Source organism: Physeter macrocephalus, unplaced genomic scaffold, assembly GCF_002837175.3.
Source record: "Physeter macrocephalus isolate SW-GA unplaced genomic scaffold, ASM283717v5 random_937, whole genome shotgun sequence".
Taxonomy (NCBI): Eukaryota; Metazoa; Chordata; class Mammalia; order Artiodactyla; family Physeteridae; genus Physeter; species Physeter macrocephalus.
The window spans coordinates 1,739-25,000 of record NW_021146648.1 but is presented as its reverse complement, the minus strand read 5'-3'; the positions used below and the strand labels follow the sequence as shown (position 1 = coordinate 25,000).

At 45.9% G+C, this 23,262-nt stretch overlaps 1 protein-coding gene across 1 annotated transcript; it reads right to left on the bottom strand.

Moving 5' to 3' along the window:
• Positions 1-10,908: 10,908 nt before the first annotated feature.
• On the bottom strand, positions 10,909-21,359 carry LOC114485450 (DDB1- and CUL4-associated factor 5-like; the record flags this gene model as incomplete). The annotated part of the gene is made up of 2 exons (XM_028486895.2): positions 10,909-14,518; positions 21,207-21,359. Coding segments are annotated over 2 exons (1,926 nt in total), but the record flags the coding sequence as incomplete, so codon positions are not given.
• Between the last annotated feature and the right edge of the window lie 1,903 nt (positions 21,360-23,262).

Sequence of the window (23,262 nt, the reverse complement as noted above, 5' to 3'; positions counted from 1 at the left end):
AGCCACTGCATTCCCTTTTTCTGCTGCTGCCAGTTTAAGTTGGGTTTCTGTCATTTGTACCCAAGATACCTGACTCCTAAAACCATTCCACCCATCTTTGTTTCCCAGCACCCACCACTGTCTGGCACATAACAGACTCTCAGTTAAGATTATGCTTTACTTCCCATGATCTGGAGCCTTCTACCAATTTTGCCAAATTCAAGACTGTATTAGTATACTTGGTTGTCTCTTTGGAGGAACAGGTCAAATTTTTGGAAGGCAGGTTCAGTTTACTATCCCAAACTGCTCTAGGTAATTTTATGCCCATTTCTCAGAGAGAGAAACTGAGGCTCAGAGAAGTTAAGTATGACAAAGCCAGGAAGGAAAGATATGTCTTCTTAGAGTTACACTGCTGACTGATGATAAACTTACTTTTAGTTAATAGAGCACCACAGGCCCTGAATGTCCCTTCCAACTTCCACTGTGAGGAAACCCTCCACCCCAGGCTGGCAGTGAGCCTCTTTGGGCAGTGGAGGACATGGTCTGCATGTAGCTGGTCAGTCCTGCCCTGGAGTCAGCTTTGACTCAGTTCCAGGGAGCCTCTGGCCAGTGCTGGGTTTTTGAGCCAGAAGGGCCAGAGGCAAATGCGCACATTTGAGGGCAATGGCCCATGGGCAGGGTTAAGGTAGGTGAACCTCACCCAGTTCCCTATGAAACCAGAAGCACAAAGAGGAAGGACCCACAGGCAACCACTTAAGCATAACCTCCCCCTCCTGTTTTTCTTTGTAAAAGTCTCTATTGAGATATAATTCACATACCATGAAACTTGCCCATTTAATGTGTAAACCAATGGGTTTTGATATATATACTGAGTTGTACATCCATCACTACAATCTAAGTTTAAAACATTTTCATCACCCCAGAAAGAAACCTTACACCCATTAGCAGTCACTCCCCATTTTCCCTCAAGCCCCCGCTTCCTCCTAGCGCTAGGCAACCTTAATCTACTTTCTGTGTCTTTAGATTTGCTAATTCCGGACATTTCATAAAAATGGAATCACACAATATGTGGTCTTTTGTGCAGGCTTCTTTCATTTAGCATAATGTTTTCAAAGGTCATCCATGTTGTAGCATTAATTAGCACTTTATTCCTGTTTATGGCCAAATATTACCCCATTGTATGCATATACCACTTTCATGTATCCGTCAGTTCATGGACATTTGGGTTGTTTCCCATTTCTGGGTATTAGGAATCATTCTGATATGAACATTCGTGTACAAGTTTTAGTGTGGTCCTGGTTTATTTATGTATTCACCTCTCAGGTTCCTTCCCACATAGGTAACCGTTCCAGTTTATTTAATGTGTATCTTTTGTTTTATGTGTTTATGATAAATGTGTGTTCCTCTTGTGTGCATGCATTTTTAATTTACACATGTGGTGGTATTATGCTGCAGTCCTTATTCTGTACTTTCTTCACTCAGCTCTGTGGTTTTGGGATCCATCTATGTTGCCATGAGCAGTACGTCTGGTCCACTGTGCCGTCTGCTGTAGGTCCTTGGGGGTGGGCTACTACCACATTTTGGACCTCCACTCTCACTTTATTGCCCACTTCCCTGACACCACATGCAAACCCACAGTGGGATCTGGTATGTGTCTCCTTCGGAACCTGGGTGAGAATGTCTAGAACGTATGTCCAGGAGAGGATTGTTGAGACATATCAATAGAATATGTGCATACTTACTTTGAGCAGTGCCCGACTGTGAACAGTCTCCACTGCTGGCAGACAACAAGACTGGGGCTGCAGGGAATTGGAATTGTTCTTTTCATCCATTCATTTTCTCCACATGGAAATAATAGCCAAAACAGATACTCGCCCTCCTGATTTGCAAAGCCTCAGGACACCAGTACTGAGATGCACCATGCCTACTGAAGGAAAGAGATAGACACATCTTTTTATTTCATGTCTCACATCACTTTGCTAAGTTTCTAGGATACTGTCTCCATTTAAACATCCTGGTCTCATAAAGTGAGGTTGTTCTTTATCTATCCCTTGTGGATGAAAATTCTAAAGAAAAACTACTGTTCCAAAAACTTTGTTTTGTTCTTGGGATGCAAAGATCTTTGACCTGACAATGACCATTTTCGTGTTTTGTAACTGGGGAGGAAATGCTGGGAGGGAATTAGCTCCTTAAACCCTCCCCAGCACTAGGAGTACCAAGGAACTGGGAAGAGAAGGGAGGATTCAAGGGATCAGCTGGGAATTTTCCCTCGGATTTCTGGTGACTTCCTAGAGAGAGATTAAAATCCTTACGGATAGTGGAAACTGTGAAATTTCTTCCGTGGGGAAACTTCCTACATTTTGGGAGGATCAACCATCTGGGCAAAGCTCAGGGTTAACACACCACTGTGGGTCTCCTGGGGGAGTGGTGTCTTTTTAAGGGACTCCCTCAGAGCTTACCCTACCTCCCTACACCCAGGGGTGCCTCTTTTCACACAGCAGGTAGGCGTCATCCAAAGTCTTTTGCCAAGAATCCATTTGTATGTAATGCGAATCCCTTTGTCCTCATTTTGGTTTGCTAAGTTTGGATTTCTCATAATTGTCTTTTCCTAAGTGAAGGCCATACTCCTCCCAGAGAGACCAAAGCTCTGCTGGACAATCCCAGTAAGTCACTGGAAGCACGGGGCGGACAGCGGGGAGAAGTCGCGGTGGCTGTGAGGGTCTAGGCTCCCTGTACCTGTGGCCACTTCTTTCCCCTCACTGGCTTCTGGTTTTCAAATTCCAGCTCTGCGGAGCGGCTTCTGTGGCTGGTTCGATTTGGAAGTATTTAGGACAAAGAAAGAACCCAGCATGTCAAAACACTGAGCTTTAGTTCCATGTCACTTTCTCATAAATGCTGAGAGGGAATAGATTAGGAAGAGGAGATGACACAGTTGGAGAAGTCACCAGGACTTCCTACTTCCATTTTTCCTTGACATTTCACTTAATACCGGCATCATGGACATGAAGCCAAAGGTCAGCAGGTCACTGGACCTGGAAGAAGACAAGATTATGATGACAATAATAGCAGCTCTCTTTACCCAGTGCCTACTTCATGATGGATGTTGTGCTAGATGAGATATATATATATACACACACATACACATATATATGTACATATGTATCTATTTATATATATATATATATATATTTTTTTTTTCCCCACTAACCCAGACAGTTACATTGCAAGGTAAGCCTCACCTCTACTTTGTATAGCCTACACCCCCAGGCTACCCTGGACCCTCACAGTTCCCTGTACCGTGGCCCTCCTCTCTCCCTGACTCACTCTTCTGCTATTCTAAGGCGGCTGGGCTCTGACTCAGAGCACGGGGGAAGGAGGTTTCTTGGCACCAGCAAGGGACGCAGAGCTCAGCAGACAGTTGAGAGTTAGAATAAGCTTGTTAGTTCCCTCTCTGCTGGGACTGAGGGGAAGCAGCAGCAGGATAGAAACGCCCAGAAGTGGGCAGAAAGGGACAAAGGAGGGTCTGATCACCAGAAGGCAGGGATGGTGCAGAAGCTGCTTCTCAAGTCTCACCCTCTGATCTCACTGCCCCTCACAGAGCAGGACCCACAGCGTGTCCAAGTGGGGAGGACTGAATGTCAGAAGCAGCGTGGAAAACTGGGCAGCTGAACCTCTCCTAGGCCTTGAAGTCACACTGAGGACTGAGAAGAAGAAAACCCCTGTGACTGTCAGCTCAGCAGGTGTCAGAGATGTGTGCTGGGCTCAAGTTTTCCCTCCACCCCCCCTCGGCAATGACCTGGTCCTTGAGCTAAATGCTGCTCATAAGAGGGGGAAGGAAGGGAGACTGGGGAGGGGAACGCTCTGGGGAGGGAGCCCATGGTGCACTTGGTGTGGCGGCAAGGAGAGCACGAAGGAGGAGACCCCGGGGCTCACACGCCTCCTTTTCTGGACTGGGAGCTCCACTGGATGGCGCTGGCAGGACCACAGTGTGCAGCTGAGCAGGTGGCCCCTCCCACCGCGCTGGGAGGGGCCAGTCATGCAGACCACAGTGTGAATGGCAACCCCTAGGGTTAGGCACTCCACAGGCTGCAGGGTATAGTAGTCCTGCCCTCCGGGCCTAGAGAACATCTTCAAGAGGCTACCGGCTACTCTAGATTTTCAAGGTGGGAACACTCGGACTTGAGCACCGTCCAGGAATTGAAGAGGCCTCCCGAAGAGGCCGTCATTGGTCATAAGGTCAAGTGTTACTGGCAAGGGCCTGGCCAGAGATCTTCCTGACTGCCAAGGCCTTGTCCCTGGCCCCAACGGCACCCAGGGCTGAAATGGTAGAGTCCTTGATCTTTCCCTGCATCAGCAATCACAAGAGCCAATCCCCATTAAAAAGAGAAAGTCTATGGACTTCCCTGGTGGCGCAATGGTTAAGAATCCACCTGCCGATGCAGGGAACACGGGTTCGAGCCCTGGTCCAGGAAGATCCCACATGCCGCAGAGCAACTAAGCCCGTGCACCACAACTACTGAGCCTGCATGCTGCAACTACTGAAGCCCACGTGCCCAGAGCCCGTGCTCTGCAACAAGAGAAGCCACCACGATGAGAAGCCTGCGCACCGCAATAAAGAGTAGCCCCCGCTCACCGCGACTAGAGAAAGCCTGCGTGCAGCAATGAAGACCCAACGCAGCCATAAATAAATAAATAAATAAATAGAAAGTCTAAGTAATCTCGGACACACATGAGCCAATCCTCCTGAATGAAGTCAGAGCTTTGCCTCTTAAGCCTGCGCTCCAACGGTTCCATCTATTTCCTAAGTTCGACTGTTTTCCAAAGGAGACCCCACAGGCATGCTAACCAGTGGTCCTCTGTTCTTTTCACGTCCCCATCCCTCTTCCTGGTTTTCCCCCTGGCTCCTGTTGTCCAGGGTACCAGCATCAGGATCAACCCAGCCAACCATCCTCTTCCCTCCCTTCTGAGTGGAATTCAAGAACTGTCTTTTCCCCGAATTCTTCATACATATTAACCTGAGAGATGAAGAGGTAAAAATAGCGTAGATGTTTAGCGGGCAGGGGTTCCTAACCCCCACCCCTCTGGGATACCTCCAGTGTACTCTCCTGTCTTAGGGGGAAGCGAGGTTGCCGACTGGATCCCAAATTAGGGGAGGAGAGAGAGGAAGTCAGCAGGTCAGACGTAGCTGCTGACTGGACTCAATTGACCTCACGAGGGAGACACAGAGCACCCTGACTCAGTAGGAGCCCAAGCCTAGGACATCTTCTCTGGTCTCTCGGCAGAAAGACAAGCTGGGGAAGTTGTAGGATTTGGACACTGGCCTGAAGAGAAGGACAAATTTGCCTTTGTGTCAACTCTTGCCCCCATGGTCAGCCAGATGGGAATGAGGCAGAGTCTCTGCCAGCTCTTCCACCTACTGGGGCTGCCCAGCCTTCCCCAGTAAGGCTAAACTAGGTAGCACCTGCCCATGGAATTCCAACCCAGGCAGGTGCTTGAGGAACAAAGTGCTGGAGTTTCCTTTGAGCAGGGAAGTTTATAACTCAGGTAAAGATGAAGGGATCTGAACTGTAAGCTGCTTCTCAGAGCTAGTTTAGGAAAAAGATCTTACCAGGACCCAGCAGCCAAGAGGAACACAGCAATTTGAACCAGTCTTCTTTGGCCTGCAACTGGGCAGATTCCATTTAAAATTTGTTCCTTCCTCTTCTGGTCCTTGGGTGCTTACAACTGGAAAAGTCTTCTCCCATTGTTGAGCGCCGGTGTACCTAAAACCTAATGACCTCAGTGCCCACACTCTGGTCCCTTTGATCTTTTCTTCCAGTCTCCCAACATGTTTATTGCTCCCCTCTGAAATTCACCCAAGAGATTTGTTGACATTTCTGGGCGCTGAAACATCAAGAGGGCATTCAGCAACCTAGGAGCCTCCAGAGTTGCTGAGAGGTGCAGGGACAAGTCACGTTAGTCTGAGTGTAAGGGCCCTGGTGCTGATTTTCTGGGGGTGAGGGTGGTCCAAGCTCAACGGACTCTGGTTTCCCTTTGCACAAGGCTCTTCCCTCCTTGCGCTGCCTCCTTACAGGCCATCTTCAATCCCTTGCTACAGCTGCATATTGTCATCAGAGCCCCCGCTGGAGTCACACTGGTTGAGGGTGGAAAGATCAAGGAAAGAAGGTAAGCGCCCCCTCCAACCAAAGAACCACATCTAGAAACAGCAAGATGTGAGGAGGGCACTAGCCTCAGAGGCCAGGCTAAGCCACTAACTGGCCTTGGGCTCTCCATCTCAAAAACGAGGGCACTGGACTGGATGACACAGCTAAGCACCCCTACCTCCTTCAGGACCACTCTTCCCTGCCCTTGTTCTAGCTTCTCTTCTGGCAGATGTGTTTTATTTGAAAAGCTTTCCCCCACCAAGGATAATTCCACTGCCTCTTTTCCACCAGCAATTCAAACCCCTCCTCTCTCATATTCCTCTGTCTGCCCTCTCCAAGGCCGCACATGTGCTCTTAAATCTCTATTCCAGATCTGTCCTGAGGGTTTAGCGGGCCGGGACTGAACTCTTGACCCTTTTTCCCCTTGGCCTAGTCAGACTTCTGTTGGCTTTTTTTACGGTTTAGCTTCTTCTTGAATCAGATGTTACAGAGTATTTAACACACACACATACACATGTGAAACAGTCCTGCATGGAAAACTCTGGTCAAAACTTTTCTTGGGCACAAACACAGAACATTTCCATGGCTTGCCACTTTTCTGATTCTCTAGGGCTGGCCCAATGCCAGATCGGGGAATTTTAACTCTGAAGCCCAGAGAGAAGTTTGCCGTCCCAGCTCCTGAGGGCTGGGTCATCTCCAGTACCACCATATAAAGACTGTAGTTTAATGAAATCTGCTCGTGCTCCCCATCCCCTGAAGACCTGCTGTAGTAAGCAAGGATCTGTGGGCCCTGTCAGCCAAGCCTGGCTTTTTTTTGAAGCTCTCAGACAGAGCCTTTAGACAGTTGGCTCCCCAAGTTGGAGGTGGTGTCCAAGGCCCTAAACTCAGCTCCAGTCAGGTCCACTATAATGGGGATAATTTACTCTTTCCTGTGGTTTCAGAGTAAGGTTTGCTAATAAACAGTAAGTTCTTTCTCTGTTTCTATATTCCTTGGCAGACCCCATCGAAAAAAGCTTCTTTGTGGTGTGCACATTGCTATCAGCAAAGCACTGAGAGCAGAATAGAGGATATGCTAATGACAGCAAGCACTTCAGTGTTCTCCATACATCAGGCTGTTCTAAGCCACACACACACACACACACACACACACACACAAATGTGCCCACATGTTTAATCCTCTAACAATGTGCTGAGACAGGTATTCTTCCCCCCATTTTACAAATGAGGAGCTTGAGGCTCTGAGCAGTTGTACACTTGCCAAAGATCTTGGCTCACAGACTGGTTCTGGTGGGCACTATAGGGATGTCTCAGGTATGAGAAAACTCATTGGAACAGGATGTAGACAGGCCATGAAATGGAAAGGATGAGATTTTAGAGTTAAGAGGGACCTCCATTTCACAGTTCCAAAGAGTTTGAGTGATTTGCCCAAGGTTCATGAAGCTACCCCACTGAAGAAATCAGTACAGAATCCACTTCTTTTGCTACTTCAATGCCATTTCCATCCGACTCACAGGTCTCTCTTAGGAGGAAGAGAAAAGAACAGACATTAGCTTTAGCAATTTAAGGTGGGGTCTTGGAGAGACTAGAAATGTTAGAAAATACTGACTCTGAGACGTGAAGAAAAAAATAAGTTAAAAAAGTGGTAGGGGGAGGCCCCAAATAGTGTCGCTAGCCATAGTGTCTAGGAATAGTCCAACAGGGAGATGTTACCCTTTGAAAGCTTATGCCAATTGCCAACAAACACACACTCACCTGTTTTAGGTACATGTTTAAGTGTGCTGGTGCTCAGGTCATTATATGATTGTTATTTCATGGAATTTATGCATTCCAGCAAAGGGAATTCCTCCCAAACCAATCCTGCATTTTTATTGACTTCCATTTTAAACTTGGGATTTTACTTGGGGATTTTTTTTTTTTTTTTGGCTGTACTGCACAGTTTTCATGATCTTAGTTCCCCGACCAGGGATCGAACCCGGGCCCTCAGCAATGAAAGAGCAGAGTCCTAACCACTGGACTGCCAGGGAATTCCCTTACTTAGGGATTTTCAAGAATCTTTATGACCTAGTGTTTTAGAGGCCAATCCATGGCATGTTCAATACTAGTTCCGTGGATCTGGAAAGCAGTTTGAAGGCACCTAGCATTTCATTCCTTCTATTGCAGTCTTCCTAATCTCCTTCCCTCCAAATGTCTTCCATGCCAGCTTCCCTAGACGTTCCCAAGAACATCTCTCATGCTTAAGGATCTGGGTTGGCACCCAGATATCTTAGTATTTTATTGCCTTTCTCCAGCCTTGGTGGAGGTACTAAACAAAGCCAGACACAGGGAGTCTTGAAATCTAGCATTCTGTACTTCAGCTGGAATATTCCATTAGCTCATGGCTTTGGGCTCCAAAAAAGTTACTTCCCAATTTTAGTAATATGAAATACTAGATACCCAATTTCCTTACAACGTGACTGTCTAACAGATAAGCACTGCAGGACCCTTCTGCACAGCTCAAGTAAACTCTGTTGAGTGAATAGAACTGAGCAACTCCTCCTGTTGTCCCTGGCCACATTAGTGCTGGCCCCAGTGAAGTTTATCTTTGCCTGTCAGCCTCCATTCTGAGAAGCATCTTACCACCTTTGTACTAACAGTGAAATGCAATTAGGGTGCAGATGGCTTAGATTTTCTTTTCATATACATTTTTCTTCTGCTGCATGTGGGAAGCACTGTTCTTTGAAGAATTTCAAATTTACTTCCAAGCCACTTAATGTTATTTTTACTCTAGTATGAGTGCTCAAGGACAAATGAGCACTTAGACTGAAATATCCCACCTGAGAGAAACCACACAGCTTGTCCGAAGCCCTTATCCTGCTGCTGTGGGCAAGTCTGGACTCCCCGAGCCTTACTTCACCTTAGTATTTCAACACTGGCACATTGCCTTGCTTAGGTCCTAAGGGAAGGACAGTCTTCCTTTGGAAGCATAGATTTTCCTCACAAGAGTCTTGTTTGGTAAGAATTTTTCAGTTAACTGAAGGAGGCAGCTTTACAGACAGGATATATATATATATATATATATATATATATATATATATATGGTGTTTTTTTTTTTTTTCTGTTAAGAAAAAAAGTTTGGGCTTCCCTGGTGGTGCAGTGGTTGAAAGTCCACCTGCCGATGCAGGGGACACGGGTTCGTGCCCCGGTCCGGGAGGATCCCACATGCCGCGGAGCGGCTGGGCCCATGAGCCATGGCCACTGGGCCTGCGCGTCCGGAGCCTGTGCTCCGCAACGGGAGAGGCCACAACAGTGAGAGGCCAGCGTACCGGGAAAAAAAAAGTTTGCAATGCATGTCTGGGACAGGGCGGGAAAAGCAACTTGATATTTGGAAACATAAGAAAACATAATTCTTTGGAGGCTGTTTGTAATGTCACTTCACTGCATCATTCCCTCAGTTCCAGCTAATAAAAAAGAGTCAATTCCAGGATTTCACTATCCTGAGTCCATCTAAGTCTGGTGAAGGAGACCAATTAGGTACCTCCTCCTACCCCAAATGCTGCTGTCCCAATGTAACCTTTGTCCCAACACCTAGAAGTGACAATGATCACTGGCATAGATGTAGTGCACCAGTTTTTCTTCTAGTCTTCAGTGTGGCTCTGAATCAAGTTTTCAATTAGGCAAGAATTAAAACAGGAAAGAAATGAAGGAGGAGGGGTGTCTAAGCAACCAAGTCTTCCCTGGAAGAGAAGAGGAAGCCATTAGAAGTGAATAATAGGTTTATTTGCATATACACAAGAGAAGAGCTAGCATTGCCGGGAGAGAGGCGGGGCTTGTGAGGAGGTAAGGCTTCAGCAGAGGAAGGCACCTTGACAAAACAAGGGACTCCGGGCTTAGTAAATCAAGCGCAGTTGCAACCTTCTTTTGCCCCAAGCCCACTACTCATTTAACTCATTTACCTGTTGTCCTAGAGACATGGGAATCATTTACAAAACCAGGTGGAAAATAAAGTGGAGGGAAGGTTTTATAAATCTGGACCAGCCACTTAAAATTTTATGTACAGGATGCAGGAAAAAAACCATAAGAGGCACTTTTGAATAGCTCATAACCTAATCAGTGCCATTTGCCCTGTTAGTAAAAATACCTATCATGGAAGAATCTGAGGATTAAATGTGCCTCCAAAGTTGGCGCCTCAATTCTGCAAGTTTAGGCGAAGGGACCCTGGAAGTGGTAGCTCCTGCCAGGTTTCCAAGACCATGATCACAGACAGGAGATTTCTGGGAACGAGAGTGGAATGGCTACAGAGACAAGCATTCCTCAGCCTGCTTCTGTGGGTATGCTGCAGGCCCTATCTCTTGGCAAGCTGAACCTGGGATGTCTCCCAAGGATGGAAGCCATCCTTGCTAAAAATGTCTTTCTTGGATACTAAAGTTGAACCAGAATGAATTTTGACTTCTCTTTTGAGTACCCAAATGAGATAACGGCTCTTAACATGAAAAGACCAAGTTCTGCATTTGGGAACAGTAACTACCAAGTGGCTAGTTTCCAGCGGAACTTTACTTCTTCTTCTCCAGAAAGATATGCGGATTGTCCTTAGAGAAGTCAGAAGTGGCTAGCTACTGACTAGATTAAATAATATAAAACAAAAAGATTGGGAAGGGGAATGCTGACTAGGAAGGGGAAGAGAAACACACACTGAGTGATTATATCTTTTTTTTTTGTATATAAAGGATTAAAAAATTCCAATTTAATAAATTTTGGAAAAGCAAATGTAAAATGACTTGGGCTTATAAAACCAGAATTTACAATTATCTGTGAATAGTCAAAGACAAATCATAGAACCGTTTTGATTACAGATTAAAGTATTCTAATGGTTACAGAATCACTTTCCCGCTCCCCGGTGAGATTACAGTTGTTAACTTGTAAGCATCCCCTCTGCTACTCACACTCCTTCGTCTCCTTCTCCTAAGACAATGTTTTTATGCCCAAGTCACATCACACACACGAGGCACATCTTTCTTTTCACAAAGCTTAGCAAGGTGATATCTCCTTTTGGCTTAGATCAACAACCTTCCTTTATAAATAACCCCCCTTCCCCCAGTGACTAAATTCATCCAAGTCGTCTTCCTCCACAGGCTGTCTCCCCTTGGTCCCAGTTCCAGTAGGACAGGTCCTTCCCTAAAAAGAACGCTGGATCAGTGAGGCCACACCAGTCACATGCTAGGTCCTCTCTAAGCCAGTGCCACTGGTCTCCTAATTGTCTAGCACCTTTGTGCTCAAGAAAGTTGTAGTGTTCTCTCTCTCCCTCATTTCTTCCCAGTATTCTCCTGCCTTTTCATGACATCCACGCCAACAAGGTATCTGTCATCCTAGGTCTTCCCGTCTTGTACAGGCCTTCATTAATAACCAAGTGAGTGTGACCACCACTGTAATGCTGAAAAGCTCCTGGTCTTTTCCTCTCTCAATCTTTATCTACCTTAATGAAACAGAGCCAGTGACTCCTCTCTCCATACTCTCTGCCTCCTAACAGACCTACTCAATAAGAATCTGTTACTTCGAGATGCCTCCTGCTCTGCAAGATCCAGTCAGAACACCAGTCTCTGTGGACAGCAAGCCTGAGAGAAGATGCCAGTCCCATCAATTCTGACCATTTTGGGTTGAATTAAATGAAGGCAGTACCATACTCTGCTCTTTCCTATACTTCTTCATTAACACACCTATAACATTCACTTTAGTAGTCTGAGCACAAATCTCTTGAGAGCTGTCTTTCCCCTTCTTTCAATATGCCTAGATGCCACCACATGGGGCCAGGAAGAGCCTGCTGGCTTTCTGAGTGCCTTGTAGGAACTAGCTTTTTAAAGTGTTACCCACAACTAGTTATATTTTATGGCCTCCCTACAGTATGGTATTGCACCATCACTCAATTTGCAACCAGTGAAATTTATCAGGGATCTATCTATGTTCTCTCAAATCTGATCTTAAGTGCTAACCTCTCATTAGCATTAAAAACGCTCCACTTTTAGTACGTCTACATTAAATGCTCAATGAAGAAGTGCTACTGAGAAAACATGGAAGATTTCTTTAAGAAAGGAACCATGCTTTCCTTTCCAGCACAGCCAGCGGGCTGAAGGCCTATTTCCATTCTCGTCTCCATTCTTTCAGCATAAATCCACTACTCACTGGCAACACAACCTGATTTAGCAGGCACTCATTATTAAGACCAGAACACCTATGGCATGTAAATGGGGTGAGATGGCAAAAATTACAGATCCATAGATCCTTTCTGATGGAGAATCGAAAGAAAAGTCTGAGACAATGAGCTCACACGTGCCAGCGCACACACACAAGAATAAGTCAAACATCTCAACAAGGATTTACTTTAACAGAATCTGCACAGGTACACTATGCTCAAGTCTTACTAGAAAGGAGTCACTTGGATTTTTTTCCCTTTCTTAACACAGCACAGCCAATGGCCAGCTAAACATCAGACCCATTGTTGAATAGAAGGGAGCAGCATCAGACACAAAACTTCAGGCCCTGGTTTTATGTGCCTTTAATACTATTTTTCCTTTCCTCTGTGTTCACTAAACAGGATTTAAAAATTTTTATAAAGCTACTTTTCATAGCTTTTTGTTTTCCCTTTGTATTTATCATGTTTTTAATTTCTTCTCTGAGGAGGAATTCTCCGAATCTGTGTCTTCCAATTCGATTCGGTGCCTTTTGAAGCCACTATGGCCATGAACAGCCCTGCTGCTGTCTGTGTCTGGGGGGTCAGTGGGGTCCTCTCTCGTTCCAGCACTGGGGGTCTCACAGGCCATTTCAGACCCACAACAATCTTTGTGTAGGAGCATCCCTGTCAGGGACAAGTTATCATGATCAGTGTCCGAACGTCCTGGGGACGAGCAGGCCACCGCCTCCAGCTCCCCAAAGTTCTGCCCGTTGCTGTGGGGATGAGGGGGCCGGGGGTGTAAGCGCCCATTGTTGTGGTTGGCACAGATGGTTTCGAGGCTCCTCTCCTCACTGTCATCAGACTGGGTCCTCAGACAGTTGCCAGACCCGCTGCTGAGAGCGGAGCCAGATGCCTTGGGGACAGGAGGGGAGGGTGGCTCCTCAGCCCGGCTGCTCAGGGCCTTGCTTAGGGCCTTTCCATTGAGCTTCTTGGTCTCAAAAGAGTGTTCTACAGAGCCACCAGTGTTACTCGTGTCCTGAGAGGTGTCCTCTGGTGCCTCAGCCCAAGGGTGACCGCTGGGCTCATGGCCTGGGCCATTGCTGGGATTTATGGCAGAAGTCCCTTCTTTAAAAGCGTCCTTGCTGTGGCCTGCAGGGGGCAGGTCCTGGTTCCTCTGGCCCATGGTCGTGTTTAGACAGGCTTCCTTACTGGAAGAAGGGGCTGGGTTGTCCTTGTGGCTGGTTCCTGCTCTCCCTTCATCTGCCTCCCCAGACACAAGCGAGCTCTCTCCCTCTTTGTTATTTGAGTAGGAGATATAGGAGTAGCGGAGCCACTTGTAAGCTTTATAAATCTTGCGCTCAACTGACTCTATGTCGGAAGTTGGCGATGCTCGGCTTGGCTGAATCTCCAGAGTGGACGTGTTCCGCTCAGGAGAGGAAGTGGGGGAAGAAGAGAGGTCATCTACTTTGATCTGGGGGTAATCATAGTTGTCTTCTCCAATGCAGGTGTCGGTGGGCTTGGTCGGGGCACCAGGCCTCTCCTCTCGAGGCATCTTCTGCCGGCGCCGCATGGCGTTCCGCTGCCGGGTGGACGCTCGCCGTTCATTCAGCTCCTCCTCGTCCTCGGAGCTGCTGGGGCTGCCGGAGCTGCTGGACTCGTCTTCAGGGCTGGGAGACCGTGGCCGGGGGAAGAGATCTGTGTCCAGTTCAACCTCACAAGCGTTCTCTTCTGAATCGGACTCGTTGGAAAGGGCCAGGAGGCGTTTGTCCTGGTAGCGCCGCAGGGCAGACAGGCGCTGCTGGCGAGCGGTAGCATCCTCGCACGTGGGCGGTGGCGGAGTTGAAGCCACCACATTTGTGGCAGTGACCCGCAAGGGCCCCAGGTGGAAGGCGCTGTCAGCAGACTCATCCACTGTGGGCGGAGGAGAGCGGGGCAGCGAGGCCGAGGACTCGGAGTCGGTGTAGCCTGAACGCTCACTGACCCCTGCGTGCAGCTGGAGGATGGTGCTTTCGCTGAGGTCGCTGTCTGAGTCGGAGCTCCAGCCCTCGATCTCGCGACGCACCAGGGAGTCAAAGAAGGCCATCATCCGGGGGTCTTCCTGAACAGACTGGTTGGCGTAGTCATGGGACAGGCCACTCCCACTGTTCAGCACAAGGCTGATGTACTCTTCGTGGGTATAGAGACAGCGAGAATCATCCTCAATCCGACCATCCAGATCTCCAGTACATCCTGGCTGCTTGTATGGGCTCCAGATCTGCACAGAAGGCACAAACAAAACCAATGAGGGCTGATTAGAATGTATTCTAAAGCTGTCGGCCATAAAGAACACTAAGGCAGAGCTTCCCCAGACCCTCCCCGTCACTGAGCCAGGACCTGCTAACCAACTTTAAAAATACAATCCAGACTGGATTATGTGGGCCACATATGAAAATGGAAGCTTCCAGATTCAAATGTGGGACAAAGCACAGTCTAGGACACAGCATTAGCCTAGTTTCGGGAGACCCAAGTCCTGTCTCTAGGCCCAGGATAAACACACACCCTGTCTGCCACTACCCCTCTTCCCTTTAGCTTCCTCTATTAGTACCTTGGAAATTACAATAACCCCCTTCATCATCTCAGAGGACAGAGGATGACTTGAAGATTGGCCAATGTGTTCAAAACTCTCAAAGACTGGAGGGCTACCACTTTTCCAAAGTGAAAAGAGACCCAGCAGTCAGTCCTCTGCGACAGTTAATATTTCAGCCTATAACTCTACTTCTCCCCAACTGCAACATTTCTATTTTTAACTAATGGGAATTGCTTACTGGAGCTTGATAAGAATAGCCAGCTGCCTACACTGCAGTTCCCTCTTGGACGTGCAGGCATCAGTTACCCAGGAATCTGGGTTCTCTTAACCAGGGAGCTGCTGGCTTGCTCCCCAACTCTTCTGTTAGCTGCAGGAATAGGTACGACACACTTTCCAAGACCACAGACCCATCCCTTCATACCCTTCCACTCCATGGTCAGAGACATGGGCCCATAGCCAAAAGGTGGCAGAACTAGGATTCAAACTAAGGTCTGTCTGAATGCAAAAGCCCAACTTTACAAGTTGAATAAGTTATGCAAAAACGATGTTCAAGGTAATTAAGCTGTCACTGCAAATGAGAACGATGAGCTTCACCTGACTGCCAGACTGGTCCAGAGCAGCACAGAGAAGCTCACTTATATCAGCTGGTAGTCATGGCAACTCAGATGAAATTCCAGATGATTTTCTTGCCTTGACAGGCTGGTGTCTATATTTAGATGGCACCCAACCCAGAAAACAGTGGCTCCTCATTCCCTATCCTCTATCAAGACAACGGCTTTGTTTCGGCAAAGCTGTCCAAGGACAAATTCACCTTCTTGTAAGCCCCGTTCCTGAGGCCCTTTCCCTCCGTGATTTACTTTGATCTCCTGGGAGACAGTGTTTCTTTGGAGGATCCCCAGTTCAAGAGGGGCTGAAGAAACCTTCTAGGCTAAGTGTCTTCACCAGTTCCCAACTCAGATTCATTCCTCCTTCAACTTTGTTCCCTGCCCGCAACTCCTCAGGTGTTCTCCCATCTCCAGCTTCATAATCTTACCCAGGGGAGTTTTAAGGCAGTGGTTCTCAAACTTTGGCATGCACATGAATTACTTGAAGAATAATTAAAATGCTGACTCCTGGGACTTGCCTGGTGGTGCAGTGGTTAAGAATCTGCCTGCCAATGCAGGGGACATGGGTTCGATCCCTGGTCTGGGAAGATCCCACATACCATGGTGCAACTAAGCCCGTGTGCCACAAGTACTGAGCCTGTGCTCTAGAGCCTGCGATCCAAAACTACTGAAGCCCGCATGCCTAGAGCCCGTGCTCCACAACAAGAGAAGCCACCGCAATGAGAAGCCCGTGCACTACAACTAGAGTAGTCCCTGCTCGCTGCAACTAGAGAAAGCCTGCGTGCAGCAGCGAAGACCCAACACAGCCAAAAATAAATAAATAAATATTTTAAAAAATCAAGGTGTTTATCTTAAAAAAAAAATGCTGACTCCTGAGCCCCATCCTTAGAGATTCTGTTTCAGCAAGTCATGGGTAGGTTACCAAGGCTCTGCACTTTTAATTAGCACTCAAGGGGTGAGTAAGTGCGGGGACCAACTTTTAAGGAACACTGGAATATAGTTAGCATAAAATAAGTAGCAGAAAATAAAGGCTTAGTCTGAAGCAATCTCAAATTCTTTGTGAGACTCAATTTTGGGGAAACATTTAGACCTGGCCTTCAGCAACGGCCCAAGCTGTAAATGACTATCTCTGCAAACAGGTGTCTCTGGGAATAAAAGTTTGGTGGCTTAGAAAAAAACTGAGGCGGGGACTTCCCTGGTGGTCCACTGGCTAAAACTCCATGCTCCCAATGCAGGGGGCCCGCGTTTGATCCCTGGTCAGGGAACTAGATCCCACATGCTGCAACGAAGAGTTCGCATGCCGCAACTAAAGATCCCGCACGTGGCAACAAAGATCCCGCCTGCTGCAACTAAGATTCAGCACAGCCAAATAAATAAATAAATAAATAGATAGATAGACAGATAGATAGATAGATAGAAAGATAGATAGAGAGAGAGAGAGACTGAGGGATCCAATAGGCAAAGCCTTTAGGGTGTTTTGGGGGTCTTAGTCTATATTCTGGGCTAAATTTCTCACTCCCCCAGTTTAAAAATGGAAAATGTTACTAATCATGTTGCATAATATGAAATCTATATGTACTTCCCAGAAACTCAGAATTTAACAGAATTAAAAAATATTAATGGTGAGATGCTTGCTGGCCCAACTATCCAATAAGCCTAGATTTTAATCTACTACCCAGCCTCCTATATCTTCACTTCAGGGATGAAAATCAAAATACTGAAAGTTGGCATTTCTATGCGCTCTGGAATGTTAAGCTGAGGTAGACTTTCATTCCTGAAGCTTGGAGTAATGGAACAAAACGCTGGATCAGGAGGCAAGAGTCTTGAATGTGGGTTCCCACACAGCTCTAGTTTGCTGGTGACCGTGGGTGAAGCTCAGCTTCCTTATCTAAACAGTGAAATTAGATGGGTCTCATGCAATCCTAAGATTCAGAGCAAAACAAAACCCCTATCCCAGACGGCCAGTCTTCAGTCCTCAAGGGACTTGCAGCACAGAGCTGTGGGAGCTAGCAGAACAGGTAGGAACCCGAGCCTCAACACTTCACACGGCCCAGAGCAAATGACTTCATCCTTGAAACCTCTTTTCTCAACTGCAGAAATGAGAATGATAAAATGATATAACATATACCAAAGCACCAATAACTGTGGTGCTTCCTCCTTCGTTTGGTAACTGAATACCTCAACTAGAAGGTCTCAGACTCATCCTCAAAGAGACTTTTGAACAGCAGAAGCACTGACCATCCCGATTATGTTAGTCCTTCCTCATCCCTAAAATATCAATTTCAAACATTTGTGAAATTGTTTGTTATTTTTCTTACACTGAAAGTCAACAACTCAGAAGTGAAGCAATGAAAACACAACTTCCTGTTGCATGTTAAGTGTGGCTAGATGTTCCTCTTCATGGAGCAAAGTTCATGAGAAAAGTAGGAAGGATGAGCAGCTTTCTCTTCAAGCCCAGTGAAAAGTTTAGCAAAAGACGCTGCTGAGGAAAAGGATGTAGATCAATTCTTATTCAAAACATCATCGAAATGGAAAGCAATTTAAGTAACAAGTGTTCTGATCTACACAGGTGACCATGACATGCTTAATGTAGCATCTCTAAGCCCTCTTCTCTCTTTGCGTTATTACACTAAATTTAGACATTTGCCCACCTACCAAGAAAAACTACACAGATAGAGACTTAGGCTGTTACTCAGGGATGCTCCACACTCTCTAATCCGGATTCCAAGACTTCCTGGGCCCACCTCTGGCCTACCTTCCCAGCCTTACATCTTAGCCCTCCCTTTCTGTGCTCTTTACTTTGGCCAAATGATCATTTTCTAAACTGGTCCTACACTTTGCTGCTTCTGAGAATTTATTCATGAACACACTGCCTGGAATGCAGTAGGTGATCAATAAATATTTATTGATTCAGTGAAATAATTAAATGTCCATTCTCTCTCCTTAGAATGGTCTTCCCATCTTACTCCTTTCTTTTCTTTTGCAGTCTTTTTCCTTCAAAATCTAGTTCAAGTATTACCCACACTGAGATTACCCCAGATGGGGAAAAAAATTTCTCCCTCCCCACACAGCACTGTTTCTATCTCTTATGTACTTATTGCATTTTTCATTACCTTTATTTCTTGTGTCTCCTACTGGGTCACCAATTCCCATGGGGACCTGCATTACCTTTCTTTCTTTGTGTTCCTCACAGGGCCTAGCACAAATTGCACACAGTAGGTATGGTTCACAAATACAGGGCGAGTAAATGAATATTGGTCTTTGAGGAAAATAAATGCCAGCATTTGCTCCATCTTGCTCTCTCTTATGGTTTTTCATTTCTTTTTTTTTTTTTAATTTATTTTATTTATTTATTTTGGGTCTTTGTTGCTGCAAGCGGGTTTTTTTTTTTTTTTTTTCTTTCTCTAGTTGTGGCGAGCAGGGGCTACTCTTCGTTGCGCACGGGCTTCTCATCGCGGTGGCTTCTCTTGTTGTGGAGCACGGGCTCTAGGTGCATGGGCTTCAGCAGTTGTGGCATACGGGCTCAGTAGTTGTGGCTCGTGGGCTCTAGAGCGCAGGCTCAGTAGTTGTGGTGCACGGGCTTAGTTGCTCCGCGGCATGTGGGATCTTCCCAGACCAGGGCTTGAACCAGTATTCCCTGCATTGGCAGGTGGATTCTTAACCACTGCGCCACCAGGGAAGTCCCCTCTCTCTTATGTTTAACTACAAAATGAACCCCCTTTTTTGTTAAGTGTGGGCATTCAAGGGGATAGAACGCCTGTTATGGGTGAGAAGAGGCTGGCCCTGACAACAGGGACTCTTCTCCTCCAGGCCAGAAAGGCATCAGTAAAGGACAAGTCAGGGGGAAGGTAGAGTGAGTAGAGAGAGAGGTGGAGAGAGAAAAGCATGCTGGACTAGAATATGGTGGAATGATGCTCTTTGAGCCATTGATCCTCTCAGAAACAGCAAATAAGAAAGTGACTTTTATTAAAAATTGTCAGAAATTGTCAAGCACAGGTAACTTACAAGGCACTCTTAGGTGTCAAGTCACTGTTAGTGTCCTCACTTGACAGATGGGAGACAGACTCGAAGCGCTGCCCAAGGGTACTAACTGTACTGACTTAAGGTTTCAAATGGCTAAACACGCCTCCTGGTGAGGCAATGTTCAGACCTCACTGGAACCTGGAAGCAGTGAGCTCCATAGTTTAGTCTGAATATTTTCACAGAGAAAATATTTTCTTCTCCTTCTCTGAGAACTTGGCTAGTTTCCAACCTATGACCTTTCGGGTAAGGACTCCAGTTGACTAAACAATAACTGGGGAGACTTAGCACAGAAGCATCCCAGAATGTACAGCCAAGCAGGAATCTCTGTTCTAAAGGAGATGCTCAAGTAGAGCTCCCTGAGAGAATGATGTCAACGGGCCTAGAGAGGACATGCTACTGTGCCAACCCATGAGTCACAGGCTAAAGGAGAAAGGAAAACAATGCAAGGGACGGGGGCAATTCAATGACTGCCCAAGTGAAGGACTACTGAGATGATCAAACCCAGCAGGGGCATCAGGCTGCCTGCTGCCTTCCCACTAGCATGGTAAATGTGGCAGTATACTAGGAAGAACAAAGAACAGGGCTCTATGCTAGCCTTACCACTAATTAGCTGTATAATTAACCCCAGACAGTAAATTTATAATTTAAACCTCATCATCTACAAAAGGAAAAGTCAGTAAAAATGATCCAGAAGTCCTGTTCTAGCCCTGTTTATTTATGGGTCAATAAATGTTTGCAATCATGAAAGTCAGCCCTGATCCACAGGACCAATAAAACCTAAATAAAGGAAGTTGGAATAAGGACAAATAAAAATATTGACCCATACTCCAACATTACATTTTTGATAGCTTCCTGTGCCTCAGACACAAGTTGTATAGTTTTTTGTTTTTTTTTAAAGAATGAAAGAAAATGAAAACTATCAATTTGTTACAAATCAATTTTTACTTTTCCCCTGAAACCTCTCTCAGGTTTTCAATGTCATTTTGGGGAAAAAAAAAAGAGGAGTTTTATATGTTTTGCTGGGGAGGGGGGGATATCATCTATCCTTATTTAATAGTCAAGTTATCACAGGGTCCTTAAGAATTCATCATTTGCCCTGAACCCTCATTTTCTCAGATGTGGAAAAGGGTTACTAGCGACTGGAATGTGAGTGATGGGCAGCGGGCCATCCTTCCGTGGACGCAGGCCAGGCTGGGTCTCTCAGTTGCAAGCTCTAAAAATATTCCTTGGCACGGTTAAGTTCATTCAGTCAATGTGCAGTTGATGCAAGTGTTTAGCCTCAATCACAACCACATGCAGTGGTTGATATGCAGGTGGTTGTGATATTTTGATATGTCCTGAGATAAGTTAGCTATGGTTCCGGTAGTCACTTAGTTATGAGGACAGCAATTAAGGAAAAGTGCACACAGAGTAACTTTGGGGATGATAGCTTCTTTACCTCCAGATGGGGTTTGGAAAGCAGAATTCATCAGACACCAGATCAGAGGCCATGGAAATGTAGTGGCATACAGGTAGTATCCAGTTTCAAAGCCTAGTGATTATTTTTAAAAATGGCCCCGAAAGGAGGGTTTTAAAACCACCCTCTTTAACATCAATTTTTCCATATTTTATAATATGTCAAAATAACTGAGAATTCTGATAGACCTTCGGTATGTTTAGCTATGAGGTCCTACATACATTGTTTTAGTTTCTTCCATTTACGAATTGCAATAATTTCTCTAAAAGGACAAAAGGGGAAGGTGCCTCACCTTGATGATCTTTTCTACACCAGAAGAGCAGATCATGTAGGTGTGGGGGTTAAATCGGACCTGGTTCACAATAGACCGATGCCCTTTCAGCACCATGAAGGCTCCGTTGACCACCCTACCAATGCCACCTGGGAAGACAGAAGGAAACAAAAATCAAATGACGAAACAGATGGAAGTAAACAGGTTCCAGTAATGGCAAACAAACAGCTCTGAACCAGAGCCGAGATAGTTTATTAACTATACCACCAGCAGAATGCTTAATCTTACAGATAAAGTTGCTATGGAAAGAAGGAAGATGAAATATCTCTCGGCATATGTGCTCTTACCAAGAGCCTTTATTTAGTCTGTAAGCATTGCCCACGCCCACCCACTGCAATTCCATTGTCAATGAAGCCACAGCCACTTAAAACATTTCTCAAGGTTTTGATCCCCAAGATAGAATCCAAGTGTTACCTTAAAAAAGGCCAGTCATAAGCAAAATGAGACTGAACCGCTTGAGAACAGTTGGCAGCTGAGCCAGGGACATGCAGAACCAGAAGCATGTAATTACTTAAACGCGCAAAAAAATCTCTGATCCAGTTGCCCTCAATTTCTATAATGAAAATAGCAAAACAAACAAACAAACAAAAACTTCTGGGAAAATAATGGAGAAAATCCCTTCTTCACTCTGATAGCAGGGAGAACTAAGGATAAAGAAAGGAGATATGGGTCACTTTCATAATAAGCAGAGCCCAGGTATTGAGAATTAGAGAGTGTGGGCCTTACATACACCATGTATGGAGGCCACTGATAGAAAGCTGTATCTTAAGGACCATCCTGTAGGCTTTCTTCTTCAATGATGGCGAAAAGTACCAGAGGCCTAGAACTTATAGATGAAAATGTCATCACTTATGAACTCAGGACAATCTCGAAGGTTCAACTTCACTGGTAAGGACATCACACTCACACAGAACAGATGCACCCAAGTTCTGAATAAGGTCACTTCTGAGCAGCCATCAACAGCTCAGTACACACCAACTGGCAAAATGTGATGCATACAGACACAAACAAATGAGTGTTCATTTATTTAAGCAATGAGTGCCTTCTTAGACCCTACCAGGAGCATGGCACCACTAGGGCACAAAGTACCATCACGCACTATCTCAGCTCCACACGCCTCCATCCCAGTCCCAACTCCACCTTGTTCAAACACTTATTCCAAACGTTTCTCATCTCAGTATCTGGAGGGAAAATGGCCAGAACAACATCCCTTTTCCAGAAATAATCTGGTTCTGCAGAAGGTGTCTTCTGCTTTTGGCCTCCTGACACAATTCCTCCTTCACCTCTTCTGCCTCATGAAAGATATCCCTCTTTACTGACATGTACATATCTTTTTTTTATGACAGCAAGAGGTTTCAGACTGTACTGATTTGCTCCTTGGTGGCGCCAACTTGGCTAGCACCAGGTGCTTACTCCACTTCATGAATGACAAAAATATCCTTTGCCTAAATTTTCCCCCATGTTTGACATTACTAATATTTGAATTATTCAGGATGGATAATGTATTTAGAGCCGTTCATATTTCAGCCCAACATCATCATGTTTGCTAATAAACTGTAAAGGAGAAGAAAGTAACTAGGACATAGGTGTGTTTTTATGGAGACAAAGGATCAGGAAAGGTTTAAGCACCAAAGGTAGGCTGCCTTGATGGGAACCCCTAGGCAGCCTGAGCGCACTAGGTTCCTAGGGTGGAGTGGGAGGAGGGGAAGGTAACCTGAGCCTAGTCAAAATAAAAAGAAACTTGAGAGAATTAAGGAAAAGGGATCCATGGGAATCTAAAACAGTTGTCTCAATACAGTGATCTCACCACCCCAAGGAGTTCCTTTGGGTGAGTTTCTTTTCTATATATGGTTGATTCAACAAGTTGCAGTCCTGCTCATCGATCTCTTCTGAATTCTACGTTTCCAACATCCTACTCCTATTCATACCCCCACTGGGGTGGTCACTAGCAAAGAAACTTACGGTTGAACCTAGTACCAATCTCTTGTTTAATCCTTCTGCCTCTAAGAGAAAGAAT